Source organism: Podarcis pityusensis (genome assembly GCF_964106645.2).
Source record: "Podarcis pityusensis genome assembly, chromosome: 8".
Lineage (NCBI taxonomy): Eukaryota > Metazoa > Chordata > Lepidosauria > Squamata > Lacertidae > Podarcis > Podarcis pityusensis.
Genome location: NC_138033.1, coordinates 22,685,970 through 22,710,876, shown reverse-complemented (window position 1 = coordinate 22,710,876; position 24,907 = coordinate 22,685,970). Strand labels below are relative to the sequence as shown.

Sequence of the window (24,907 nt, the reverse complement as noted above, 5' to 3'; positions counted from 1 at the left end):
TGCTGGAGTAACTTCCACACTGAGAGTGCCATGAATTCTGTTTTGTTGTATTTATGTAGATTTTCCTTTTTTAAGAAAATGCTTTTATGTCTTACCTGTGCATTTAAGTTGTGTGGGTTTTAAACTTATAAACTGCCCAGAGAACTTCATGTTATGGGGTGGTGTACATATACAATACAATAAATAAATACCACTGTAAGTTGCTCCAAGGTATTTTATGTAGTAAGCGACCAATTTTTATTTTTATTTTTATTATATATACTCCACCCATCTGCCTGGGTTTCTCCAGCCACTCTGTATGGCTTACAGCATATCTAAAAACGTAATAAAAGCATATAATGATTAAATAAATGTGTTTAAGTTTGCAGACTAAATTTCCCTTTTGTCGCTAGGCAGAAGATCTGGCACACCATAACGCTCACAGGCGTGACAGCTTGTGACACCAGAAACCCGTGTTTGCATTTAAGGCATCAAAATGTTACATGGTACTTCACTTCAAGAAGTGATCTGCCAGATCATAGTGATTGAAATCACTCGCTGACAGTTCCCTCTTGATTATATTAAGACCAATCTATATCATAGAAACATTTTTTTAAAACCCTGCCATATACAGAATCCAACCATTGGCCCATCTAGCTCAGTGTTGTCAACATTGACTGGTCGTAGCTCTCTGGGGTTTCAGACATTCCCAGCCCTCCCTGGAGATGCCAGGTGGACCTGGGATTTTATGCATAGAAAGCAGATGCTGTACCACTGAGCTATGACTCTTCCCTAGATATATTCACCACATTTTCTGCAAGAAGGAATTCAATAGAGGTTATATCAATGCACCTCAAAACTGTATCTTGGGAGATTTTATGGACGCCAGAAATTGGGTACTAAGGTGCAACATGTGTACTCCGAAGAAAATCTTTGTGTCTGATGGGACTTATTCCCAGTAAGTGTGTCACCACCATACCCACTTGGTGTGCTTTGTGAGCTGCTAGTGGTGGTTGGAAAATCTTGCTAGTCACTCTTGAGTACTAGATTAGACTGATCTTGGTCTGCTTGTGCCTCCAGCTCCCATTAGCCCCACCCAGAACAGGCAGTGGACAAGGATAATGAGAGCTGAAGTCCAGAAAAATCTGGAGGCCAACACATTGGCTACCTCTGCAGTAAAGCAGTTACTCTATTCTTAGAGAATTGCTCTTAAGAACACAAACGGTACCTCCGCAGATGTAGAGGCCTTCAGTTTTTAGCCGTTTATTTATTGCACTTTCCCCTGATTTACCGTGCTCACGGACAATGATCCACATTAGTGGACAGCACCATAATAAAAGGCAACCAGAAGGCCTCTTAAAAGCGGGCAGCGCCGTAATAAAAACATCAGAAGACCTCTAAATCAACAACAGGACTTTGCTCGTTCACCCAGTGAAGAGAGTTTAGGAGTTTCTGAATCATTGCATTGCTTTGTAGAAAGTATAGAAGTTCTGTAATGGTTTAGAGAAGAAAGAGGGCTGTAAAGTTAGTTTTTTATTGACAACAAATTCAGGATGCATGAAATATTGTTATGTGTTTGGGGGTTTAGTCTGGATGGAACCCAATGTCTCCTTCCAAACCTGCGATCCTATATCTGTGAGGGCAGAATGTATAACAAGATAATAAAATAGTAATCGTAATAATCATAGAGAGCTTGAATAGCATAAAATAAATTCCATAGTGGAATATAAGATTGGCAGAAATACGAAACATACCAAATTTCAAGAATGTTGCCAGATAAATTCATATTTAGTGGGAATGTGCCAACCCTGAGATTGATCATATAAATCACAAACGGCCCCCAAGCAAAGGCAACAATTAATTCTTTATCTGTTGGTTGCCACTCATCTAGCGACCTAGAGGGTGGAAGGATAAGACTTGTTACTCGAGGGATCTATAGTTTAAAAAAGTCATGTTCACTGCCATTTTTAAAAAGCTGGCTCCTAAGAAATGTGCCACTAGGGGTGATGCAGACCCCTCTGATTTAGAGCAATAAATCTTAGGTTGCATCCAGTTTTACAACTTCCTGCTCCTTATACATCTTGAATCTATCTTTTGAGAACAAGGGACAAGCATGGCTTCTTTCTTTCTCCAACCAGATAGTTAGGAGTATAGAACTCTTTCCTTTCAAGAATGAACTTCCTTGAATGATCATAAGCTTGCTTATTTTACACCAAGGCTCAGTGTAAATACCTTTCAACTAAAGGTATGTACCAGGCAAGGATTCCACTTAACTCAACTTAATTTCTGCTGCTGCTGCAAATAAATGCTGTGTGCAGACAGATTTGCTGGAGTTCTTTTGAAAGAAAGCTGTCCTCCCTGTAATCACACTTAAGGTGGAAAAGATACAGTGCATGTGTTCTTTTACTCTTATTACCAGGGGGCTTGAGAACATATAATCTAACATCTCCTGAAACTATTTCCAGGCTAGTCTTTGAGGGGACTAACATTTTTAGCAATGAGCAGGTGGCAATTTTTTTTGTAAAAATGTCTCAAACCAGCTATGATTGCTAGTTCTCAGTGTGCCGTTCTCTAGAATAAGTTTTAACAGGGCTGCGATCTTCTGTTTTGTAGTAAGTGTTAATAATATTAACATTTCCTCGGCACACGTGATCTGTTGGGAGTGATTCTGAATTTCTAATGCCCATATTAAAATAAAGGCTAGAGGGGAACTTGGAACACTTACTCTGCTCAAAGCACTGGTCAGTAGCATCCAGTCAAGTTCTTTAGATGTTCATTTGTTACAACATGTATATTCTGCCTTTCCTCCAAGGAAGTCAAGGCAATTTACATTGTTCTCCTCTCCCAATTTTATCTTTACAACAACACAGTAAGTTAGGTCACTTGCGAGCTTCATGGCTGCGTAGAGATTTGAACCCTGGTCTCCTAAGTCATAGTCTGGCATTCTAACCAACTACTCCAGATTAGCTTTCCCTAATTACTCAGTGTGGCTAAGAGAATACTACTTTTTATTTTCTCCTCTTATTCAACGCACAAATAGGAAGAAAAGGCAAACAAAATCTAACGCACCTATCTAGTCTTCCAAGTCTTTACATTAGGGCTGGGCAATTTTTGGTCCTCCAGCCGTTACTGCACTACATTTCCCATTATCTCTGACCATTGGCCAATGGGACTTGGAGTCCAAAATCATCTGGAAGGTCATCCTTCTTTAACACAATATCTTCAATTAATTGCAAGTAATAATTAAGACATATTGGAATGAAAGTTCTGTAGGTCTATTCCAGTATTGTATAAAATCAATAAGCCCTTCCCTTCCCAAAATGCTTATAAAGGTAAAGGGACCCCTGACCATTAGGTCCAGTCGGCGCTCATCTTGCTTTATTGGCCGAGGGAGCCGGTGTATAGCTTCTGGGTCATGTGGCCAGCATGACTAAGCCAGTTCTGACGAACCAGAGCAGCGCACGGAAACGCCGTTTACCTTCCCGCCAGAGCGGTACCTATTTATCTACTTGCACTTTGATGTGCTTTCAAACTGCTAGGTGGACAGGAGCAGGGACCGAGCAACGGGAGCTCACCCTGTCGCAGGGAATTGAACTGCTGACCTTTTGACCAGGAAGTCCTAGGCTCTGTGGTTTAACTCACAGCGCCACCCGCGTCCCAAGTTTATCCAATGAAATGGTGCTCCAGAGTTTTGGGCCCCAGCTTCCAAAGATTGTAGTTGCTCTGTTTTCATTGCTTTCACCGACAAACACCAAGCAATTGTCAACACACACACACAATCAACATCACAATATGTCCTTTTGTTGCAAGGGACAACATATCTGAGGGGGTCCCTTCTCAATATGGTTAAGGGTATAACTGGATTTTGTACCACAGAATATCCCTGGTATTATGGGCAAATGATCCCCTGATGATTCCACAACATGGACAGAGTTGCAAACATTGCAACTCCAACATTGCAGGTAGTACGACCTATCTAAAAAGCTTGCACATTAAGAGGTTCTTCCATGGACAGGAAGCTGAGCCAAGTCTTGATATCATATCAGGCTAACACAGCAAATGGAGGGACTGTCTTCACTGTGCATTACTACTTGCTCTCTTGAAGCTTGTGCTAAAGCAGACATGTGGATCCTCCAGGCAGTGGAAGCTGATCTGTTAGGGCAAATGGGGCACAGCCTCACCAACCTCAGCCTACCATCAGCCAGTCCCAATCTGCCTGCCTTCTTACAGCCTTTTGAAGGGGTGGCACTGGCTGTCAGCCTCCTCCTCCTGCTGCTGATCCACCTCAGTGTTACCTTTGTAGAACTCAACTGGGAGAAATCAGTTGGCTGCACCAGTCTCTGGCTCCACCCACAGTTGACCTCCTTGCTTTCCACCCCAGTTGGCGCCATCCATCACTAACTCCAAGGGGAGGAAAGAAACACTATACTGGAAAGAAATACAGGAAAGAAACACTATACTGTAAATAAAGTATAAAAATCCTTTGGAAAATCGTGTAGAAAAATTTTCTGCTCTCTGGTGCCATCTGGTGTTGCATGTTTATAACACATTCAAATCATTGCTTTTTGATTTATGTAGCTAAGTCCCATGTGTTGTTGGACTACAACTCCTGACTATTGGCTACGCTAGCTGGCTGGCTAGGGCTGATGGTCCAGCAACATCTGGAAGCTCACCAATTCCTTGCCTCTGCAGTGAAGAGTTCTCAGACAACCGTGTAGAAATTGCCAAACTCCAGAGTAAAAAATTCTCTCTTCATTTTTGGTCTTCACGCAAGTAAACCATTTCTCCTAAGCTTGACACGTTGACAGTATTGGGCCCTGAGCATAGAGCGCTGTGCCTTCTGTTGGCATGCTTAATTTTTTGACACATTTTTTAATGTATGTGTAGGGGGAGCAATCTATTGAAATAACCATTTTCTTCATATGTAAAAAGCTTCCATCTCCTTTCATAATGCTTCAGGCTACCAAGCTTCATTAGCTACAAAGCCAGGGACCTATTTTTCTAACTAATGATATTTTCTCGATTTGATTTCTTTTCCCTCTTCTAAATAATAATAATGAAATGGCGGGCAAAAGTCAAAGATAAATTGAGAGTAGCCAGATACTATGTGGGCAGAGGAAATGTAGGCTAAGCTATGCTAGCCTTCCTCAAGAGCTGTGCAACGCCAACTGTCCCTGCAAGAAGGGTTGGAGAGGAAGAGGCAGGAAATGACATCACCAATGCTCCTGGAAGAGTCATGAACAGGACAGGAAGTGGTCAGCAGGGCAGTGAAGGCGATGTGGAATTGCACATATGGCTTCAGAATGACAGGCACTGCTCAGGGTGGTGTGAGCAGAGTCAGAGCCAATCCAATGTTCCTGGCGCTGGCGCTGTGCTCACCTTGAGTTGAGCTCTTCATGCCTCAGAAGTCAGGTGCGAAACTCTCCCCTGCCATCACTGACCCACTGACCACTACCGCACCAGAGGACGGCAATCTGATGAAGACGGCAAATGTTGATGCCCCTTAAAAATGGAGTGAACAGTGAGTGGGTTGTTCCATGGTAGACCCACCTATCAGAGAGTTGGAGAAGACAATTTTGCCCAACCTTCATGCAGTCAATGCATGGCTTGGGAACCTCCTGTGCAGCCTCTGCTTAAGACCTCCAATCAGGGGAGAGCCCACTAACCCTAGACAATTGGTTGCATGGATGCTCTTACCATCAATAAGTTCTTCCTGATGTTCACCCAAAATCTACCCTCGTGTACCTTAAGCCGATTACATGTACACCTGCTATCTGGGGCAGCAGAGAACAAGTATTTGCCGCCTTCAGTGCAATGCCCCTTCAAGGATTTAAAAAGTGCTATGATCCTGCCCCCATGCCCCCGGTCTTCTCTTCTGATCCCATCTCCCTCCAAGCAATTAGTTTCATTGTCAGATCACTCCTGTCACCAAGGTATTTTTGCCACTGGTCAGCTTGCTTTTTGTATTGACTGCCATCTTCATTGCTCTCCTCTGAATCCATTCCAGCTTGCCCACATATTTCTCTAAGTATGGTGTCTTGAGCTGAACGTAGGAGGTCCAGCATGGAATAAAGGGGAACTAATACTTCATATGACTTGAGAACTCTGGCTCTATTAGGCTAAAATCACATTCACTTTTTTTTTTTGCTGACTTACGTTCACCTTGTGATCTGCTGTGACCCTTTTCACAATCACTGTTTCCAAGCTAGGTGTCACTCGCTTGATGTTGTTGCATAAATGCAGAACTTTTGCATTTGTTTCTGTTGAATTTTCATTTTCATAGTTCCAGGCCATCCCTTCACATTCTGTCAGGCTCACTCTGAATTTTATTCTGTTTTCTGAGGTGTTGGCTACCGTTCCCTGTTTAGTGCCATCTGTGCTGTATATGGGACGCGGGTGGCGCTGTGGGTTAAACCACAGAGCCTAGGACTTGCCGATTAGAAGGTCGGCGGTTCGAATCCCCGCGACAGGGTGAGCTCCCGTTGTTCGGTCCCTGCTCCTTCCAACCTAGCAGTTCAAAAGCACGTCAAAGTGCAAGTAGATAAATAGGTACCGCTCTGGCGGGAAGGTAAACGGCATTTCCATGCGCTGCTCTGGTTCACCAGAAGAGGCTTAGTCATGCTGGCCACATGACCCGGAAGCTGTATGCCGGCTTCCTTGGCCAATAAAGTGAGATGAGCGCCACAACCCCGGAGTCGGTCACGACTGGACCTAATGGTCAGGGGTCCCTTTACCTTTACCTTTTATGGTAGTATAGATGCACTCTTGAATGTCTGGGTAGGAATTTCTTCAGCATCGCTGAACAATGTGATCCCATCCCATGACAGATATTGAGGCCTATAAAAATCACCACCACAGGTGGCTACTCTACTAAGGTGAATGGGGACATTGGCCCACCAACCTCACTTTAGCTCCAGTCAGCCCCCACCTGCCTGTCTTCTTTCTTACAACCAATTAGAGAGAGGCTCTGCTGTAGATCTTCCTGCCTTCTGCCATAACTGTCCCAGTGGGTGTAAGTCACCCCGACCACTGTCATGGCAGACTGCCACAGTCCATAAGATTCTGCTCAGTCCTTATAATGTCTTCAACTCTTCCAGTCAAGGAACTGGCTGCTTTCCTTTGCTCCTCCCTCTTTCTCTGCCACCTCCGATCTTCGCCTCTAACAGGCTTTGCAGCTCAGACCTTAATCCTCTGCGGGAGAAGACCAGGCTCTCTCTTCTGGGCTACAGCTGTGCTTCACGAAATATTACCCTTGCTGTTATGAATCTTACATGGTGCCTCAAGGCAGCCATACAGCAGCCATCAAGGTAAAGCCCTTGGGGAACAGGTACCTCTACTGAGCTGGGGGGCGGGAAGCAGAGTCAGCTGCTGCGGAGAGGTTTGGGATGTCAAGCAGGGATTCACCCACACCACCTGCTCCTTATCAGTTTGAAGTCAGACTGCAGTATCTAAAGATAACTGTAGAATAGAATACCTCTATAATTCCAAAGATAGCTCTAGCATAGAATTCTCTAGCATGGGCCAGGAGAAGGTCCATGGGCATAGTCGGGGGAGGCAAGGGGGCAACTGCTCACCCTCCCCCCCAATCAAGTAAATAAATAAAAATACTTAACTAAATATCACTTGGATTATATTGTGGTGCATTTTAGCGAATGCAAGTGGCAACCTGACTGAGTGATAGATTTCTCAGTGGTTTGTAGTATGAGAAAAAACTACAGGAAGACAGAAGTCCTATTTTATCTATGTATGTATCTTTGTATTTATATTTTGAATAATAATAATAATAATAATAATAATAATAATAATTTATTTATACAGTGCCCATCTGGCTGGATGGCTTCCAACAAAATATTAAAAATACAATAGAACATCAAACATTAAAATATATCAAGGTGGTATACAATTTATAGGAATAAAATCAGCAAAAAGTATCCGTGAAAAAAACATTATTTAAAATAAACTTCATTAAATACCAGTTGGTTAAAAAGGAGAACATTCATATCTCAAAGGCCTGTCTAAACATTATAGCTTTCAAAAGACATATGAAAGAAGGGAGGGATGGTTCTGGAAAGTCTTGTTACTAGCCTACATTATTGAAATTTGTATGCAGAATGTGGCATGTGAATCTGATAAGTAGACGTTACCCTATGGGAATCAGGCACAGAGAGATTTGGAGAGAAAAATAATAAAGTTGCCTATCGTAGTGTTATGTACTGAGTTGAATAGGATCCAAACTGTAGCAGTCTGATTGGTCCTAGAACAATAGGATCCAAAAGGCAGCAGTCTGATTGGTCCTAGAACAATAGGATTCAGAATGCAGCAGTCTGATTGGTCCTAGAACAATGCAGCAGTATGATTGGTTGGCAGGAACCACCCAATCCTGCTCCAGATAGAAGTGAATCCACAACCTGATTGGCTTACAGTAGAATTCCAGAATTAGCCAATCATGTGCAGCCCATTGTGTAAATAATGTATATAAAGCAGATACTGTGAGGGGACATTATTCATTCCTCCTCACCACTATGAGCTGAATAAAGAGCATGAAATCACTTTGCGACTCTGAGTATATTTCACTGGCGACGAAGGTGGGATCCCGCTGAGCTGACTGCCACACACAGCACCGCAGCACCGCCAACTGCCGCACCGCTGCCTCGCACCGTGTATCCAGGCTTCAGCTCCGGGGCACAAGGAACTCAGAATGGCAGCCAACAGCAGCTTCTCGCCATTCAACCCAGCATCTGGAGACTGGGAAGCGTACGCCTCCCGTTTCACCTTCCTCCTAGAAGCCAAAGGGGTCACCGACGAAGAAGACGCCAAGAAGAGGGCGATATTCTTCAGCGTCTGCGGAGAGGAGACGTTTGAAATCGCCCGGGCTCTCCTTGCGCCTGAAGACGTCGCTACTGTTCCATACAAAACAATAATGGAACAGCTGAAGGGGCACTTTTCGCCGCAGCCCTCAGTGGTGGCTCGTCGAAATGCCTTCTACGCAAAGCGGCAAGCCCCTGGGGAAACCATAACTGGGTTTGTGACCTCTCTCCGCCAAGCCGCCCGGTTCTGCAACTTCTCAGAGCTGGAGAACATGCTTCGTGACCGCCTCGTCGGTGGCCTGAAGGATGAGAAGCTGCAACGGCGCCTCTACGCTAAGAAGGACCTAACGTTCCAGGTCGCTCTGGAGGAGGCCCTGGCAACAGAAGCTGCCGAGAGGTCGACCCAAGAGGCACGGCCGAGCCTGCCATCCCAACCGAGGGTCCACCATGAAGACCTCACCGACGACTCAGGATCCGACAGGGAGGAGGTGCACCGAGTACAGCAGCGCACTCAAGCAGCGCACAGACCACAGCTGCCTCGACGAGAAGGAGGGAACTGCGCAAGCTGCGGGGAGAGTCACGAGAGGAGGACCTGCCGTTTCCGCAACGCAGAGTGCAGGCAGTGCAGAAAATCGGGACACATCGCCCGGGTGTGTCGGGCTCGGCCCACCCGACACCAGGCATCAGATGACCAATCCAAGAGCCCCAGGTCCCGGGGCCCAACGCACCAAGGCAACTCGACGGAGCTCACGGACTTCCAGGTATACCAGTTGCCCCACCCCAACATAGAGAAAATTTATGTAGAGGTACAGATAGAGGGGGCCCCATGCCGCATGGAGCTTGACACGGGTTCAACTCTATCCATAATCTCGGCAAGGACCTTAAGGAAACTGTGTCCCACTGGGGGTCCCAAACTCAGGCCGGCCCCATTCACCCTCCGGGACTTCCAGAAACGTAAGGTCCCCACAATGGGGGTGGGGACCTTCAGGGTGCAATACCGAGGGCGGACGCGGCAACTGGACTTGCTTGTGGTCAAGGGCCCCTACATTAGCTTACTGGGATTGGCATGGTTTGGACCACTGGGGCTAGCTGTCACCGGGGTGAACCACACTAGCTTACAAGTGGACGTGGACGCCATATGCAAGGAATTTCCAGGGGTTTTCGATGGGAAATTGGGACAGTATACGGGCCCCCCCATTGCGCTACAGCTTGACCCCGCAGTACGACCGGTCAGGCTCAAGGCCCGCCGGGTCCCGTTCGCCTTGAAACCCCGTATAGACGAGGAATTGGACCGACTCGTAGAGCAAGGAGTGCTGGAGCCGGTGCCTAATGCTCCCTGGGAAACCCCAATCGTCACACCCGTCAAGCCTAATGGTTCGGTCCGCATCTGCGCAGACTACAAATGTACCATAAACAAGGCCCTCACGGCCCACGCATACCCAGTGCCAGTGGTCAGCCATGTCCTTGCCACCCTGGCTGGGTCGAAAATTTTTGGCAAGCTGGACTTGGCCCAAGCATATCAACAGCTGCCAGTAGATGAGGCCACAGCAGAGGCACAGACGATTGTGACGCACAGAGGAGCGTTCAGGGTAAAGCGGCTGCAATTCGGTGTCAGCGTGGCACCAGGCATATTCCAGAATATAATGGACTCTCTCCTTAAAGGGATTCCTGGCGTCACCCCCTTCTTCGATGATGTGTTGATTGCCGGCCCCACACCAGAGGAGTTTGAGGACCGCCTCCGCACCGTTCTGCACCGTTTCCAGACGGCGGGTCTCAAGGTGAAGCGGGAAAAATGTCTACTAGGAGTGCCTCAGGTGGACTTTCTGGGATTTATGGTGGACGCAGAAGGGGTCCACCCGACTGGGGACAAGGTACGGGCCATTTGTGATGCCCCAGCGCCCAAGAGCAAGACTGAACTTCAGGCCTTCTTGGGACTATTGAACTTTTACCATTCCTTCCTTCCCCACAAGGCGGCGGTAGCGGAGCCCCTACACAGACTCCTGGACAAGCGGGCCCCTTGGGTGTGGGGCCAGCGCCAGGAGGCCGCATTCCAGGCAGTCAAGGACTTGCTTGTCTCAAACTCGGTCTTGGCACACTTCGACGAGAGGCTGCCGGTGGTGCTAGCATGCGACGCCTCACCCTATGGCATTGGAGCTGTCCTGGGGCACCAACTCCCGGATGGAAGAGAGGTACCGGTGGCGTACTTTTCCCAGACACTCAACACAACCGAGCGGAACTACTCGCAAATCGACAAGGAGGGTCTGGCAATCGTAAAGGGAGTAAAAAAATTCCATGATTTCTTGTACGGGCGGCCCTTCACCGTGGTGACTGACCACAAGCCGTTGCTCGGCTTGTTTGCCCCCGAAAAGCAGACCCCCCAAGTGCTGTCTCCTCGCGTCCTCAGGTGGTCAATTTTCCTTGCCAGCTACCAGTATGCACTGATTCACCGACCTGGGAAGGCGATGGGCCATGCGGACGCCCTCAGCAGGCTACCACTACCGGAAACAGGCCCTGACCCAGCACCTGCACAAGAGGTTATGAGCCTGGAGCTGCTTCCCGACCGCCCCATTCAGGCACAAGAAGTTGCACACCATTCCAAGAAAGATAGGGTCATCTCCCGGGTCCTGGACTGGGTGTGGAGGGGATGGCCCAGCAGCAGCCCCGGGCCAGAATTCGCCGGCTACACAACCCGCAAACATGAACTGTCGGCCCACAAGGGGTGCCTGTTATGGGGAAGCAGAGTCGTTGTTCCCCAGCCCCTCTGCAAAAGGGTCCTCACAGCCCTACACGAGACACATCCAGGGGTAGTAAGAATGAAGGCCCTTGCCAGGAGTTATGTGTGGTGGCCGGGGATCGATGGAGAGATAGAGGCCTGGGTCAAACACTGCCAGGCCTGCCAAGAATCCCGCCCAGATCCCCCAAGGGCCCCAGTCCAGTCCTGGGAGTCCGCCCGAGCACCATGGTCACGCCTGCATGTGGATTTCGCTGGCCCCTTTCAGGGGAAAACATTCTTCATAGTGGTGGACTCCTACACCAAATGGCTGGAAGTCGCACTGGTACCGTCCACTTCCACGTCCGCAGCCATCCGGGTACTACGCAGGCTGTTTGCAACCCACGGGCTCCCTGACACTCTCGTCTCAGACAACGGGACTGCATTTACGTCAGGAGAATTCCAAACCTTCACAGCGCAGAACGCCATCCGCCACATCCGTTCGGCGCCGTTCCACCCTGCCACCAATGGCCAAGCAGAACGCATGGTGCGGACCACCAAGGACACCCTTCGCCGCATGACGCAAGGGGACTGGGAGTACCGCCTTGCCACATTCCTTCTAGCACAGCACAGCACCCCCAGCTCAACGACTGGCCGGAGCCCCGCTGAACTACTAATGGGTCGGCGCCTTGCAATCAGATTGGACCGCCTTCACCCCGATAGAGCTCAGGATGAGGTAGTGGTGGGGGAAGGCAGGAACCCCCGGACCTTCGAGGCCCAGGACCCAGTGTACGCAAAGAATTTTGGGGCAGGCCCAGCATGGGTACCCGCCACAATCACCAGGGTCACTGGCCCCGTGTCGTACGAGGTGCTAACGGATGGGGGGCAATGCTGGCGCCGCCACTGCGACCAGATACGGCGACGATTCCCGGGAGAAAACCAGGAGGAGGACAGGTCAGAGGAGTCCCAAGGGAACAGCGGGGCATTGAGGCCCATAGAGCAGGAGGGGCCAGCAGGAGAGGCAGAATCAGTAAATACAGAGAGGACCCGTGAGGCCGAAAGGACACCGGAACCAGAACCACGACTGAGCGAGCCGGTTGCACCAGACCAAACAGCCGCATCACAGCCAGCATCCTTGGAACACGAGCCAGAACCCGGAGCCCGGACCAGGGAACACCCCAGGCCACAACGCACACGTAGGCCGCCGGCATACCTTGAGGACTATGAATGCGACCTCCCGGGCAGGACTGGAACTTAGAGGGGAGGGGTGTTATGTACTGAGTTGAATAGGATCCAAACTGTAGCAGTCTGATTGGTCCTAGAACAATAGGATCCAAAAGGCAGCAGTCTGATTGGTCCTAGAACAATAGGATTCAGAATGCAGCAGTCTGATTGGTCCTAGAACAATGCAGCAGTATGATTGGTTGGCAGGAACCACCCAATCCTGCTCCAGATAGAAGTGAATCCACAACCTGATTGGCTTACAGTAGAATTCCAGAATTAGCCAATCATGTGCAGCCCATTGTGTAAATAATGTATATAAAGCAGATACTGTGAGGGGACATTATTCATTCCTCCTCACCACTATGAGCTGAATAAAGAGCATGAAATCACTTTGCGACTCTGAGTATATTTCACGTAGGAAGTACTTAACTTGGATAGAAAAGCTTCTCTCTAAGTTTACTAATCTATAGAGGAAACAAAGGCAGGTCTGAGAGAGTGAGGAGGAGGAAGTTGTGAACAGGATGCAACCTAAGGCTTGTCAATCTAAACTTCAAAGGAGAGAGAGGTCAGCAGAGAGGCCAAAGGTACAGGGATAGTCTAGGAATCTGAATCCCCTTTTGGTCAGCTGAGTTGCACCTGGACATCCAACAGAAATGAAGCTGTGCTTTCCCACACAGAAGCCCAAGTCATTTATTTGCTGCAGAAATGCTGTTTCTCAGGCGAATCCAATACCATTTCCAGTGCTCTGTCGGGTTGCAAAGCACCTTCAACAATCACCTGCATTGGGCCAGCTAACATAGGTACCCAATTCTCGAATGACTTCTCTCCTTTGAGGTGGCACCATTCAACTTTGCTCAGCAGGAAACCAACATAATGTGTACCAACCATGTGTACCAATCTATTTCATTTCTTCTTCTTTCCTGGTTTGATTTCCAGACGATTGTTCTTCATATACTGCTGTGCCTCCTCATTTTCTACACAGTGTATTACATGACTGGAAGCATTTGCTGTGGAGCATTCAGGTGAGGCTGCTCTCTGTGAACCACAGATGTTACTCTCAACCTCTCCTGTTAGCATCTCCCACAAGCGTTCAGTCTTCCTGCTGCTGCTCCTAATAAGTGTTTGCGAATGTTCTTTTCGCCTCCACACCTGACACAATGCCTAATTACAGTGTAGGCCATTTATTTTAATTTCCCTTTAGCTTTGTTCTGTTACAAAACACACCTGAGAGCATGTTCCTGGGAATCTTAAGGCTTGTGGTCAATGTTAGTCACACTCAGCGTAGATCTATTGACATCCTTTATTTATTTCATTCATATCCCAACTTTTTCTCCAAGCTGCAGAAGGCAGAGTACAGGGCTTTCCCCCTTCCTCATTTAATTCCCACAGCAACCCTGTGAAAATTAAGCAACTATTAATATTAACTAATGAACATAATATTATTAATGTCTATATTAATGGATATGATTAACTTAGGTCCATTAATTTCAGTGGGTGTACTCCAGGAATAAACACACACAGACAGACATAAAGTTTTGATTCTTGTCCATTGTCTTTTAACTGGTTGTTTAAAATTATGGTTTTTTCTATGTTTTTTTAATTGTATTTATCTGTTTAAATAAATATATAAAATAAATTAATAATAATAATAGTAAACATCTCTTTCAATTTTAGTGTCTGTTTCTCATTTTCACACATTAAGTTCAGTTTGCCACACTTCTGCTTCAGTCTGTGATTTTTTTTTAAGTCCTCAAAGAAGTTTGCCAGCATTTTAGTAATAATAATAATAATAATAATACCTTTATTGTCAATGTACAACCTGTGTACAATGAAATTAACCAAGCCTCTCCCCCACAAACACTAAATCTCATTGCACTCTGTGTGCTTGTTGCATAACACACCAACCCCGAAAGTCAGTTGCACTATATTATTTTCTGTTTAGCCCACAGATAGAAACTGTTTTTTTAGCCTGTTGGTACAACTGATTATACTTCTATATCTCCTGCCTGAGGGTAGATTAAAAACGTGCTGGCTGGGGTGTGAATCGTCCCTGATAATTTTTCTCGCTCTCCTAAGGCAACAATCCCTTGCGATGTCATCTAGTGGGCTCAGGGGACAGCCCATGATATCATGTGCTATGTTCACCACCCTCTGTGAAGACTCATTCCTCCTGATATACACATTCTAGTATGCATTTTTGCCTAATACACTTTTTCTTTTGGAAAGCTTTCTTCTTGAAGGTAGCTGGCCATTGGGCTAACAAAGGTTTCCCACTCCGATTTAAACCAATGAGGCTTTCTTCCAAGTGTAGCTACATTTAAGACCAAAGTGATTACTCATCCATCAATGATAGACAGGTTTATGAGTGCTTAGCTTGACTCCCATTGTTGGTTAACCTCCCAGCCTGGCAAGAAGAGCAATGATCTGTAATAACTTAGACAAAATGTCTGGGGAAGAATGGTACTTAAGCCTTCAAGGGTACTGGGTGGCTCTGCCAAGTTGTCCAATCTGACAAAGTTGTTGGGTGAAACCGTAGATCTCTTTGGGCAAAGTGGACAAAGTAATCAATCACAGTTACATGAAGCAAGCAGAACCCACAGCAAAACATTGCAATTTCCTTTTCAGGGTTCTAGCTGGGTGCATGAACACAATTACCTTTCTGCAGTACCTACAACAGCCTATCACCAGGGCTGGGTGGAAGCTGGGGGAAGAGTTTGCCTAAGGCAGTGGTGGCCAAACTCAGCCCTCCAGACGTTTTGAGACTACAACTCCCGTCATCCCTAGCTAACAGAACCAGTGGTCAGGGATGATGGGAATTGTAGTCCCAAAACATCTGGAGGGGTGAGTTTGGCCACCACTGGCCTAAGGCAAATAGTGGAGGGCCAAACTACACAGTAAGCTAAATGCACAATTATATTTCATGTATCTGGGCTTGTTGTTTGTTAAATAGCAGCTCTCGCTCTCTCTGATCAGGGTCATACAGGATTGGAGAGGGCTGAATCTTTTCTTCCCCACCATGCTCTCATATAAAACTGTACCCCTTAAAACTGCCATTGTCACTAACAGTTTGCTGCAGAGGTTTTTTTTTATTTTATTTACTTATTATTTTATAACTTTTTAATGGGTTTATAAACAAGGATCTTAGGAATAATAAATGATACAAATAAATAGACCAAATCTTCTCATGCCATGTGTATACCACAAAAGGAGCATAATTAATCTTCAGTGATATCTGCAGCATATGGTTCAGTATTAGCGGTCAGTGTATAAGTTCTTGGTTTGTGAATTGCTTTAAACAAAAATAAAGGGGAGCAGGACAGAACAGTTAACAGTTAAAGTTCAACATTGCATAGCTAAATGTTTAATCAGGAGCCTTTGTGGTTGTGCTTCGATTAAGTATGAGTCATATTCATTTCTCCCCTACTGTTACCAATGAAACAGTTGGTATATTGAGGAATGTGGAGGGGTGGGTTCAAAGGGAAGATAATATATGTTTAAATTAAATTTAGATAAATCCGATTGAAGCAAATGATGACGAGGTTATTCATTTTCTGGAATATTGGCATATGTTACGAAATTAAACCACACCAGAGTAAACCCATCTTTCCTGACCTGTTCACGTTTCAACCATAGTTTATTTGTTAACCTCTTAAAGAGGGGTGTTTCAGTTTACAGCGGTTACATACGCTTCAGGTTACAGACTCCGCTAACCCAGAAATAGTACCTCGGGTTAAGAACTTTGCTTCAAGATGAGAACAGAAATTGTGCTCCGGCGGCGCGGCAGCAGCAGGAGGCCCCATTAGCTGAAGTGGTGCTTCAGGTTAAGAACAGTTTCAGGTTAAGAACAGGCCTCCAGAATGAATTAAGTACTTAACCCGAGGTACCACTGTATTGCAGAATTGAGATTCAAATGCTCAGCTTCTGCACTTGGAAACATCATGTAGGATAAAGTGGACCTTGCTCGGAATCAGCAAGAGTTAGATGAATTCAGTGGAATTTACAAGTGCCACCATCATAACTGTCATGAAGCTTCTACCAAGTTTAACCTCAAGTACTTTTCTTTCCAGGCTCAACAACTTTGGCATGCTTATCCCTTTTGAATTCAACATGGAACCATCTTATTCAAATCCCAAATATCTGGGTGAGTTGGGGAAACCCTTTAGTGTTCATAGAGATGGCAGTGCCTTTGAGGGTGGGGGAAGAACAGAAGCATCAAGGTATGCCTATGAGGCAAAACTCAGAGTAGACCCATTCAAATTAATGGACCAAAGTTAGTCATGCCGATTAATTTCATTAGGTTCACTTTAATAATAAATAATAATAATAAGTTATTTTTCATACCCTGCCCATGTGGCTGGGTTTCCTCAGCCACTCTGGGCGGCTCCCGACAGATAAAACATCACACATTAAAAACTTCCCTAAACAGGAACTTTGAATAGGACTAGCATTGGATAAAACCTAGAAAGTCTAAAATGAATGACCTCTGTATAGAAGACGACATCAAAGACATTTTGCTCTAGGGGGGTCACTAGGGGGCACATTGGAAGATGGCTGACAATACCATCTCTCCGACCCACACGGGGTAATTAAGAGGCTGTTATGGGAGTAGGCAGCCTCCCTTGTTGCCCCAAGGAAATGGGGAACACTGTCCTTGCCTGCTGTGCCCATAAATCACCCCCTAATTCGAAAGAAGGAGGTGAGGGCCCTAGGCAGAATGCCCCCGTGTGGACCTCGACTCTCCTGGACGCTGTCTCTGATCGTGCACTAGCTGCAGCAATTTGGAATAATTAATTACAAAAGAAGCAAATGCACATATTTCAAGTGAAGAAGGGGAGTGAAGTCTGCTAATTTAAGTGACCTCTCCGAAAGAAGACGACGGGTTGGAGAAACAGGAATATTTTACGGTGAAGATACACCAAAGGCTGGGTATGTTGACAACGGGACTGAATGGGGGGGGGGGGAACCTTTTTTACTTTCCTTCTATGTGATTTACAAGAACCCCTCCTCATTAGAATCGTTGGTTGAACTGACCCAAGCAGGATGATTAAGGTCTGTGTGGAGATAAACTTTAACCAAAAGTATGCTTTATGGAGATCGAGAAGCAATAAGAGCTTTTGGAATGGTGCAGCAATTAATTCGGAGTCGCCATCTTGCCAAAGGATTTATAGCCGGGAGGAAGAACGGACTTGTTTTCAGACTGCATTCCTGGTGAATCTCCTCAGAGGTTTTGAGAAAGGAAGCAGATTGGTGAAGATTAATGACGCTAAGACTGTTTTGATGTATGGAAGTGATGTTATATGGAAAACGTCTGGATATGGCTACTGGATAAAAAAAAAAATATCCACGCAGGATTACAAAATGTTCTAACCAGCTTGTGGAGACTATCAGAGGTCACAAAGAGAAAGGAAAAATATATGAAAATAACAACAAGAGATGTGGAAAAACAATAAGAAAGGACTGGATAGTACTGTGAACATCATAAGGTTAGATTTGTGGACATTAAAACAGCAGTAAGAAGCAAGAAGTTGATTGGATCCCCTTCGGAACTTGAAATATGGGTACCCCCAACAAAAATTTAAAATTCGGCTGTGTAATTTGGAATTTATGTAATTTGGTTTGATTTGATGTGATTGGTCAGTTAATAAAAAATTATTCCAAAAAAAAGAGAGACATTTTGCTTTACTATACAGGAGAACGACTGTAGTTTAGAATTTTAGCTGGGTGCTGTTGTTGTCCCGTCCCCCCAATTTATAATCCAGAATATCTGGATTACACCAGGTCATTGAAGGCTTTCTTTCCCCTTTCCTCCTTCCTAAGCAAACGTGCTGTCGATGGAGACCACCTTTCTGATCAGCGGCCTCCTCTTCGCTGTGCTACTGAAACGCTGGGTCTGGGATTATACCATCACTGTTACCATGGTCCATGTGCTCTTGACTGTTGCAGGTGAGTTCAAGGCAGTCATGTGCTAAGTTGGAGGGACCCTTTCAAGGATTGAAAAAGTAGCAACGTTTGGCACTGGATTGCAGCTTTCATGGACCAGTGAAGTAACAGCCAACTGTCCAGCTAAGATATTACCGTATTGGCCTGAATATAAGCCTCACTTCCCCCCAAATTCCAACCGTGGAAAGTTAAAGTGCGGCTTATATTCGTGACCTTACGGTATGCAGCCAGAAGCACGGGGCAAACAGTGCCAGGAGCACGGCAAAGTGGCGCCCGCCCCGTGCGTATTCCCCTGTCCTCTCCTCCATGGGAGAGGGCGAGATAGGGGAAAGGCCACTGGCAACACAGTGTGGCTCCCCTGCCCCCCATAAACAGCCAGGAGCAGTGAGGAATGGAGCGGCTTATATATTTTTCTTCTTCTTTTTTCCTCTCCAATTTTAAAGGTGCAGCTTATATTCGAGTGCGGCTTATATTTGGGCCAATATGGTATCAGTCATGTTCAAATCTTTTGTTTATTTATTTAAGTTATATACTGCTTCATATTTCTACAAACGTTTCTAAGCAGTTTATAAGTCACCCCCAAAGCAAGTTAATACAAGGGAGTATAATACAAACTCCACATGCAATGCAAAACAGTATTACTAATCACCATCATAATAATGACTTCAGATGGTATTTAAGGCTTGTCCAACTCAGAGTAGACCCACTGACATAAACATGACCACCTATAGTCTTCACTTCAGTGGGTTTACTTGAGTAGGACTTAGAACCTTCCACATTTTAAGTTAACATAATTAAACAACTAAGAACTGACTGCAAAAGGAATTTATTGATGAAAGAACAAAATATATCCAGGTTATGGGCAGGAGATAAATGTAATTCATTTTGTATTTAAAGGCAGACTAACCTAAGCTGCACTTAATGAAAGAAGATGAAAAACAATAGGCAGGCATCCTTCAAAATTTGCATTTATCCGAATTTTGCAGTGCAGGTTGTCAGCTAAGCAAGGAGTACAAAAATGTATTAGGGTAAAGTGTGCATTAAAAATGCATTTATCAGCAAAAATTACTGGTACATAAAATATGTTACATCAGGGGAGATTGTTTTGCAAAACGGGTAAATTTGTGACCTTCCCATTCACACCAGCCAGCATGCCAAGTAGTCAGAGGAATGATGGGAGTTGTAGTCCAATGCCACTGGTTCTCCAACTCCTGGCCTAAAAAGTTCACCCAGCAGACAAAGCCAACTTTTCCCATCTTCCCACAGGCATCCTCTCCGCCCCCACCACCCTAGAAGCAGCAGTAACAGCTAATGATCCTGCAAAATCAAATTTAAAAACAGCTTTAAAGCAAATATGAACATTACCAAGGAAGAGAGCGTTGTTTTTAAATAGCTTGCAAATGGCTGGCACCCGCCTCTTCTCTCATGTCCCTGCCTCCGCTATTGTTCTGTCCCATTAATCCCTGTGCCATGTGGAACCATCTTTCCTTCTCTCCCATCATGGCAGCAATGATAACAGGGAAGAGCCTTCCATTTCTCTTGCACGTGGAAATGCCAGAAAGACAGGCGCCGACATCTGCAGCCTGCTGGTGCTAATGGACTGGAAAAAGGCACCCATCACTTCGCTGTCACCATGAGAGGTGCAACGCTCCCCCTCGGCTTCCCATGTCAATTGCGTTGCTGGGGGGCATCTATGGAAAAGACTAATTGCTTAGTCATAAGCAAAGCAATTTTTGCTAAATGGGAGCCAGACACATGTGCTTTAGTAGAAAGGATTGTGTTGCTCCCGTGCCACAGTCCCCATGTGTTTTCCGATTAGGGCCACTGCATCGGCCTCCAACATGGGCATGATTTGTTGGCGTCCTGGCTCGGGCATGATAAACTGCAGCTACTTCTGCTGCCAAAGCAAGGTGCAGTCACTCTCTCTCCCCCCTTTAAAATTGTGACTCGGAGGGAGGCAAACTTCTGTGCTCCAAGATTGAGATGGATGGATGAAAGGGCTAAGATAGGCAAATTAAGAGATGATTGATGAGCGAAGCGAGGAACAGGGAAGAGCTGCACAAAGAGATGAATGGACTTGCAAACAGATAGATGAGTCAGGTTTATTGGATTTGCTATGCCAGAACAGGGTGGTAGCCACCTACTTTAGTAGTCCAGCACACACCTGAAAGGAGCTCAGCCCCCTTGCTGGAAGATGCTGCACTGGAAGGGAAGAGGAGGATCTGGACCAATAAACTCTAGTTTTGTCTCCATCCTCCTCCGAAAGGGCAGAGACAGAGAACACAGAAGAGGAGGAAGCCAAGAGGCAGTGCCACCCTCAGGATTGACTGTAAAAAAGAAGGCAGACAGGTGGGGCAGTGACCCATTCATGCTAATCGTCCCACCTCTGTTGTGTATGTATGTTGCAAGTACAGTTATCCTGAGTACTGGTGGGTCACTCAAGATGGAGAGGAAAGATGAATAGGTAGCAGCAGCAAGGCCAGGAGGCTGCAAGAGTTGGTAGTGGATCCTGCACTGAGGTATGGGCTTTGGCAGCTGTCAAACAATGCTAACCCAGAAGTCAGCCTTGCTTCTTATGCACTGTCACAGTTCAAGGACTCTTTCCAACTAGGAAAAACACTCAAAGCAGGACCAGAAGGATGTATGGTTGAGGAGAGCTCTGAGAGCCAGATAGAGGACCTTAGAAGGCCACATTTGGTCCTCAGGCCTACAGTTTCCTGACCCTTCAGTAAGACAAAGCTGTGCTTCAGGTCACTGAAAACATTAGTAGTAGAGGCAGCAAAGGGACCTTGGACCCTGGAATGCCACATTTCTCCGATACGTTCTTTCCTACCAAATAAATTATTCTTTACAGCAGGGATTGGCAAACTAAGGTCTGTGGGCCGCATCCAGCCCAATTGCCCTCTGGATCTGGCCCGTGAATGGTTCTGCAATCGCTGCTTGGATTGGTGCGATCGCCATTTTTCCCTGGTCACCATTTTTGGGTGATTTGCCCCCCTTCCTCCCTCACCGTGGCAGCGTCTCCTCCCTCCTCCCGGCTTCTCCCCACCCTGCAGAGAAAGGGGGCTGGGCTTTGATAGTAAGCCTTGCCGCCCGCCCACCGTCCTCTCCCCATGGCTGCGCTGTGGGCTGGAGCTTGGTGCGTCTGCTGGCCCTGTGCCAGGGAAAGCTGGCACGAAAAGGAGAGGCGCCGCCACCGCCGCCAACTCCCAACCGCAGGCAGAGTGGCGGCGGAGGTAGGCAGGGGGAGGGGAGGGGCTGGGGGAGAGAGAAGCCCCCTCCACCGCGTGCGTGTGCTCCTGCGCACACAGTCCGGCCCGTTACTATGTCTGGGGGATGTTGAACCGGCCCCCTCCCCAAAGAGTTTGCTGACCCCTGCTTTACAGTATAGTGACGCTGGCATATCTCCAACTTTTCAGCTGACTTTTCTGACCTGTCTTTTGCAGTAATGAAAGAATTTCCTCTGGTTTGGCAATGGTGGCTGGCGCTTGGTAAGATTATTTTCAAAAAGCCAACTCTGCTTTCGAAGGGATAGTGTAAGGTCTGCAGTGTTCCAAGTCAATCCAACATGCATTGCTTTGTTTGGGAGTTCACACCTCTGACAGGGTGTTGAGGGCTGGGTCAAGGTGGCCCTCTCACCTTCCCCGTGCTGTGCCCAGACCACCCAGTTTGCTGATTTTGTCAGGAAGAACCTGAAAACATGTTTCCTGCCTTCACTCCGATCTGCTAACTCTCATTGGCTAGTTATATGATTATGTCAGCTTCAGAAGGGCAGTGCTTCCTGGTCTTATTCCGGCATCTCTTGGGTAAAGGAGAGCAAAACAATGTCCAGTAGTGGTGGAATTGCTACTAAAAGGACCATGAACAGGCAGCAAAGGGACAAAAAACATGAGCAAAGAGTGGATCTGCATAAAGCTGTGCCCCACTCATCAAACCCCCTGAAAGAAGTTAGAGAACATCTAGTAATATACACTCATCAGTCACCACTGCAAGGAAGAGCCAGGACCCACAAGTTACCCAGCTGCCCAAGAGTAAGTGCCCTAAGAATTCCTGACACTGGTTGCTAGGTAGTCCATTTCTTTTAGGGATTTCCCCCTGTGGTCATTGGTAAGCTTTGAAAGGGAGGAAGTTGCTGCAGCAACATTAAGAGTATTGTTAGGCTATCTTGCAGTAGGGCAGGGGTAGGCAACCTAAGGCTTGGGGGCCAGATGTGGCCCAATTGCCTTCTCAATCCAGCCCGTGGACGGTCCGGGAATCAGCGTGTTTTTACATGAGCAGAATGTGTGCTTTTATTTAAAATGCATCTCTGGGTTATTTAAATGCATCTCTGGGTTATTTGTGGGGCATAGGAATTCGTTCTCCCCCCCCCCCCCATATTGTCCGGCCCACCACATGGTCTGAGGGATGGTGGACCGGCCCATGGCTGGAAAAGGTTGCTGACCCCTGCAGTAGGGTATGTGATGCCCTCCAGCTGCCTTTTTTCTTTTCTCAATCTTACTTGGTTGCGAGTTCCTGTAAACCACCTTAGAAACCTGTAATCAGTCAGAAAGGAATGATGTAATCTTAAATAAATTATTAGCAGAGGATTAGGTTAATTTAGACAATATTTCATATGCTGATTTACCTTCCCTCTGCAGCCAGCGGCCTCTTCATCATGATTTGCAGCGGAGAACTCGTGACTTACCTCGCCTGCTCCAACACAGACAGCCTTCTTTAAGCTCAAAGCGGCCTCACTTCTTCACATCAACACGCAGCGCAAGGCACTCCCTGCTCATCAGAAAGGGACCATGGAGCATACAAAAGGTCCCAGTTTCAATTTCAGGTTTCTCCAGTTAAATCAGGGATGGGGATCCTGCAGACTTCTAGCTGTTATTGGATTCCAAATCCCATCAGTCACAGCCAGCATTGTCAATAGTCAGAGATCGGGGGAATTTGAGTCCAACACTTGGAGCATCACAGGTTTTCCATTCCAAAGTTAAATGAATCCCAGGTAGAAGGGAATGTGAAGGACCACTGCCTGAGACCCTAGAATAGAAAATGCTGACCTAGATGGACCTATAGTCTGATTTTGGCAGTATATGGCAGATTCTTCCAGCATTCCATTTGAAAAAGACAGGCTGACAAGGGTGCCTAAGCAGACGGCAGCATTTAGCTGTTAATCAATTACAAATATCAGCTTACAATGTGGCCTTGATTAAACAAACAAATTGCTAACTTTAGAAAATATTTTAAATACCTTACAAAAACTGTAGAGGGCAAGCACCATCTAATATAGGCACTCCTTCCAGTGCAAGAAGGGAGGTGGCTCTGGAGTCTATGGTGTCATCTGCTGCAAAACACACATACTGAAACAATGAATGTTTCTTCCCCCTTAGAACTACTGTTTTTGTACAACTATATGTAATATCACTGTATTTTGTTTATTAAAACATTTATATCCTGCTGATGCAAAACAACTACTCAGGACTGCTTACAACATATATACTAATGGGGTCTGGACTGGCAGTAACTGACCAGGAATGAGATCTTGGGGTTGTATTGGATAGCTCAATGGAAACGTGGGGCAGCTGTGGGAAGTGGCAAATTCCATGTTAGGGATCATTAGGAAAAGCAAACTGCCATTATAAAAATCTATGTGAGACCACACTTGGAATACTGTGTAGAGCTGAGCTTTCAAAACTTCTCACGTTGGTGACATACTTTTTAGACATGCATCATTTTGTGACACAGTCATTCATTTTTAGTAGCAAACGGAGGTTAAACCAACCCCTTCCCAGCCCTGAGAGGAGCACAGGGAGTGTTCACATGACACACCTACACACTGCAGCCGACACACTAACGTATTGCGCCACATAGTTTGGAAAGCTCTGGTGTAGTTTTGGTCACTGCAAAAAATAAAATAAAATAAAGATATTGTAGAGCTGGAAAGGGGCAATCAAAATGTTCAAAATGATCCCTAAAAACAACGCTTTTGAAACCCCAAATTCTTCAAGTTCATGGTATCACCAACACTTAGAAAATCAATTCATATTCTAGAATTAAAAGAAATATTGACTGATTTTGCCAGGGCTATCACACAATTTCTCTCTGGGCTTAAAACATTTCTATTGTTTTATCTCCAATCTCTGTGGGCCTGATATACTTTCTCATCATAATTAGTCCATGCACTGATAACTTTCATCAAAGCCCAGCACAGCCGTTCTCATTTTATGCTTATGTGTGTGTGTGCTAATGCGTATAAACATAC

The 24,907-nt window shown here is 46.1% G+C and overlaps 1 protein-coding gene across 1 annotated transcript in view; it reads left to right on the top strand.

Moving 5' to 3' along the window:
* Positions 1-24,042, top strand: part of LOC308482395 (putative transmembrane protein 244) — a 59,455-nt gene extending 35,413 nt beyond the window's left edge. The window contains exons 2-6 of the mRNA XM_081015478.1: positions 13,657-13,742; positions 16,788-16,861; positions 18,538-18,663; positions 22,107-22,151; positions 23,298-24,042. Coding sequence (XP_080871604.1) covers positions 13,711-13,742; positions 16,788-16,861; positions 18,538-18,663; positions 22,107-22,151; positions 23,298-23,377 — 357 coding nt within the window. The 5' untranslated portion in view covers positions 13,657-13,710 and the 3' untranslated portion in view covers positions 23,378-24,042. The remainder of the gene's footprint in view (positions 1-13,656; positions 13,743-16,787; positions 16,862-18,537; positions 18,664-22,106; positions 22,152-23,297) is intronic.
* Positions 24,043-24,907: the final 865 nt, after the last annotated feature.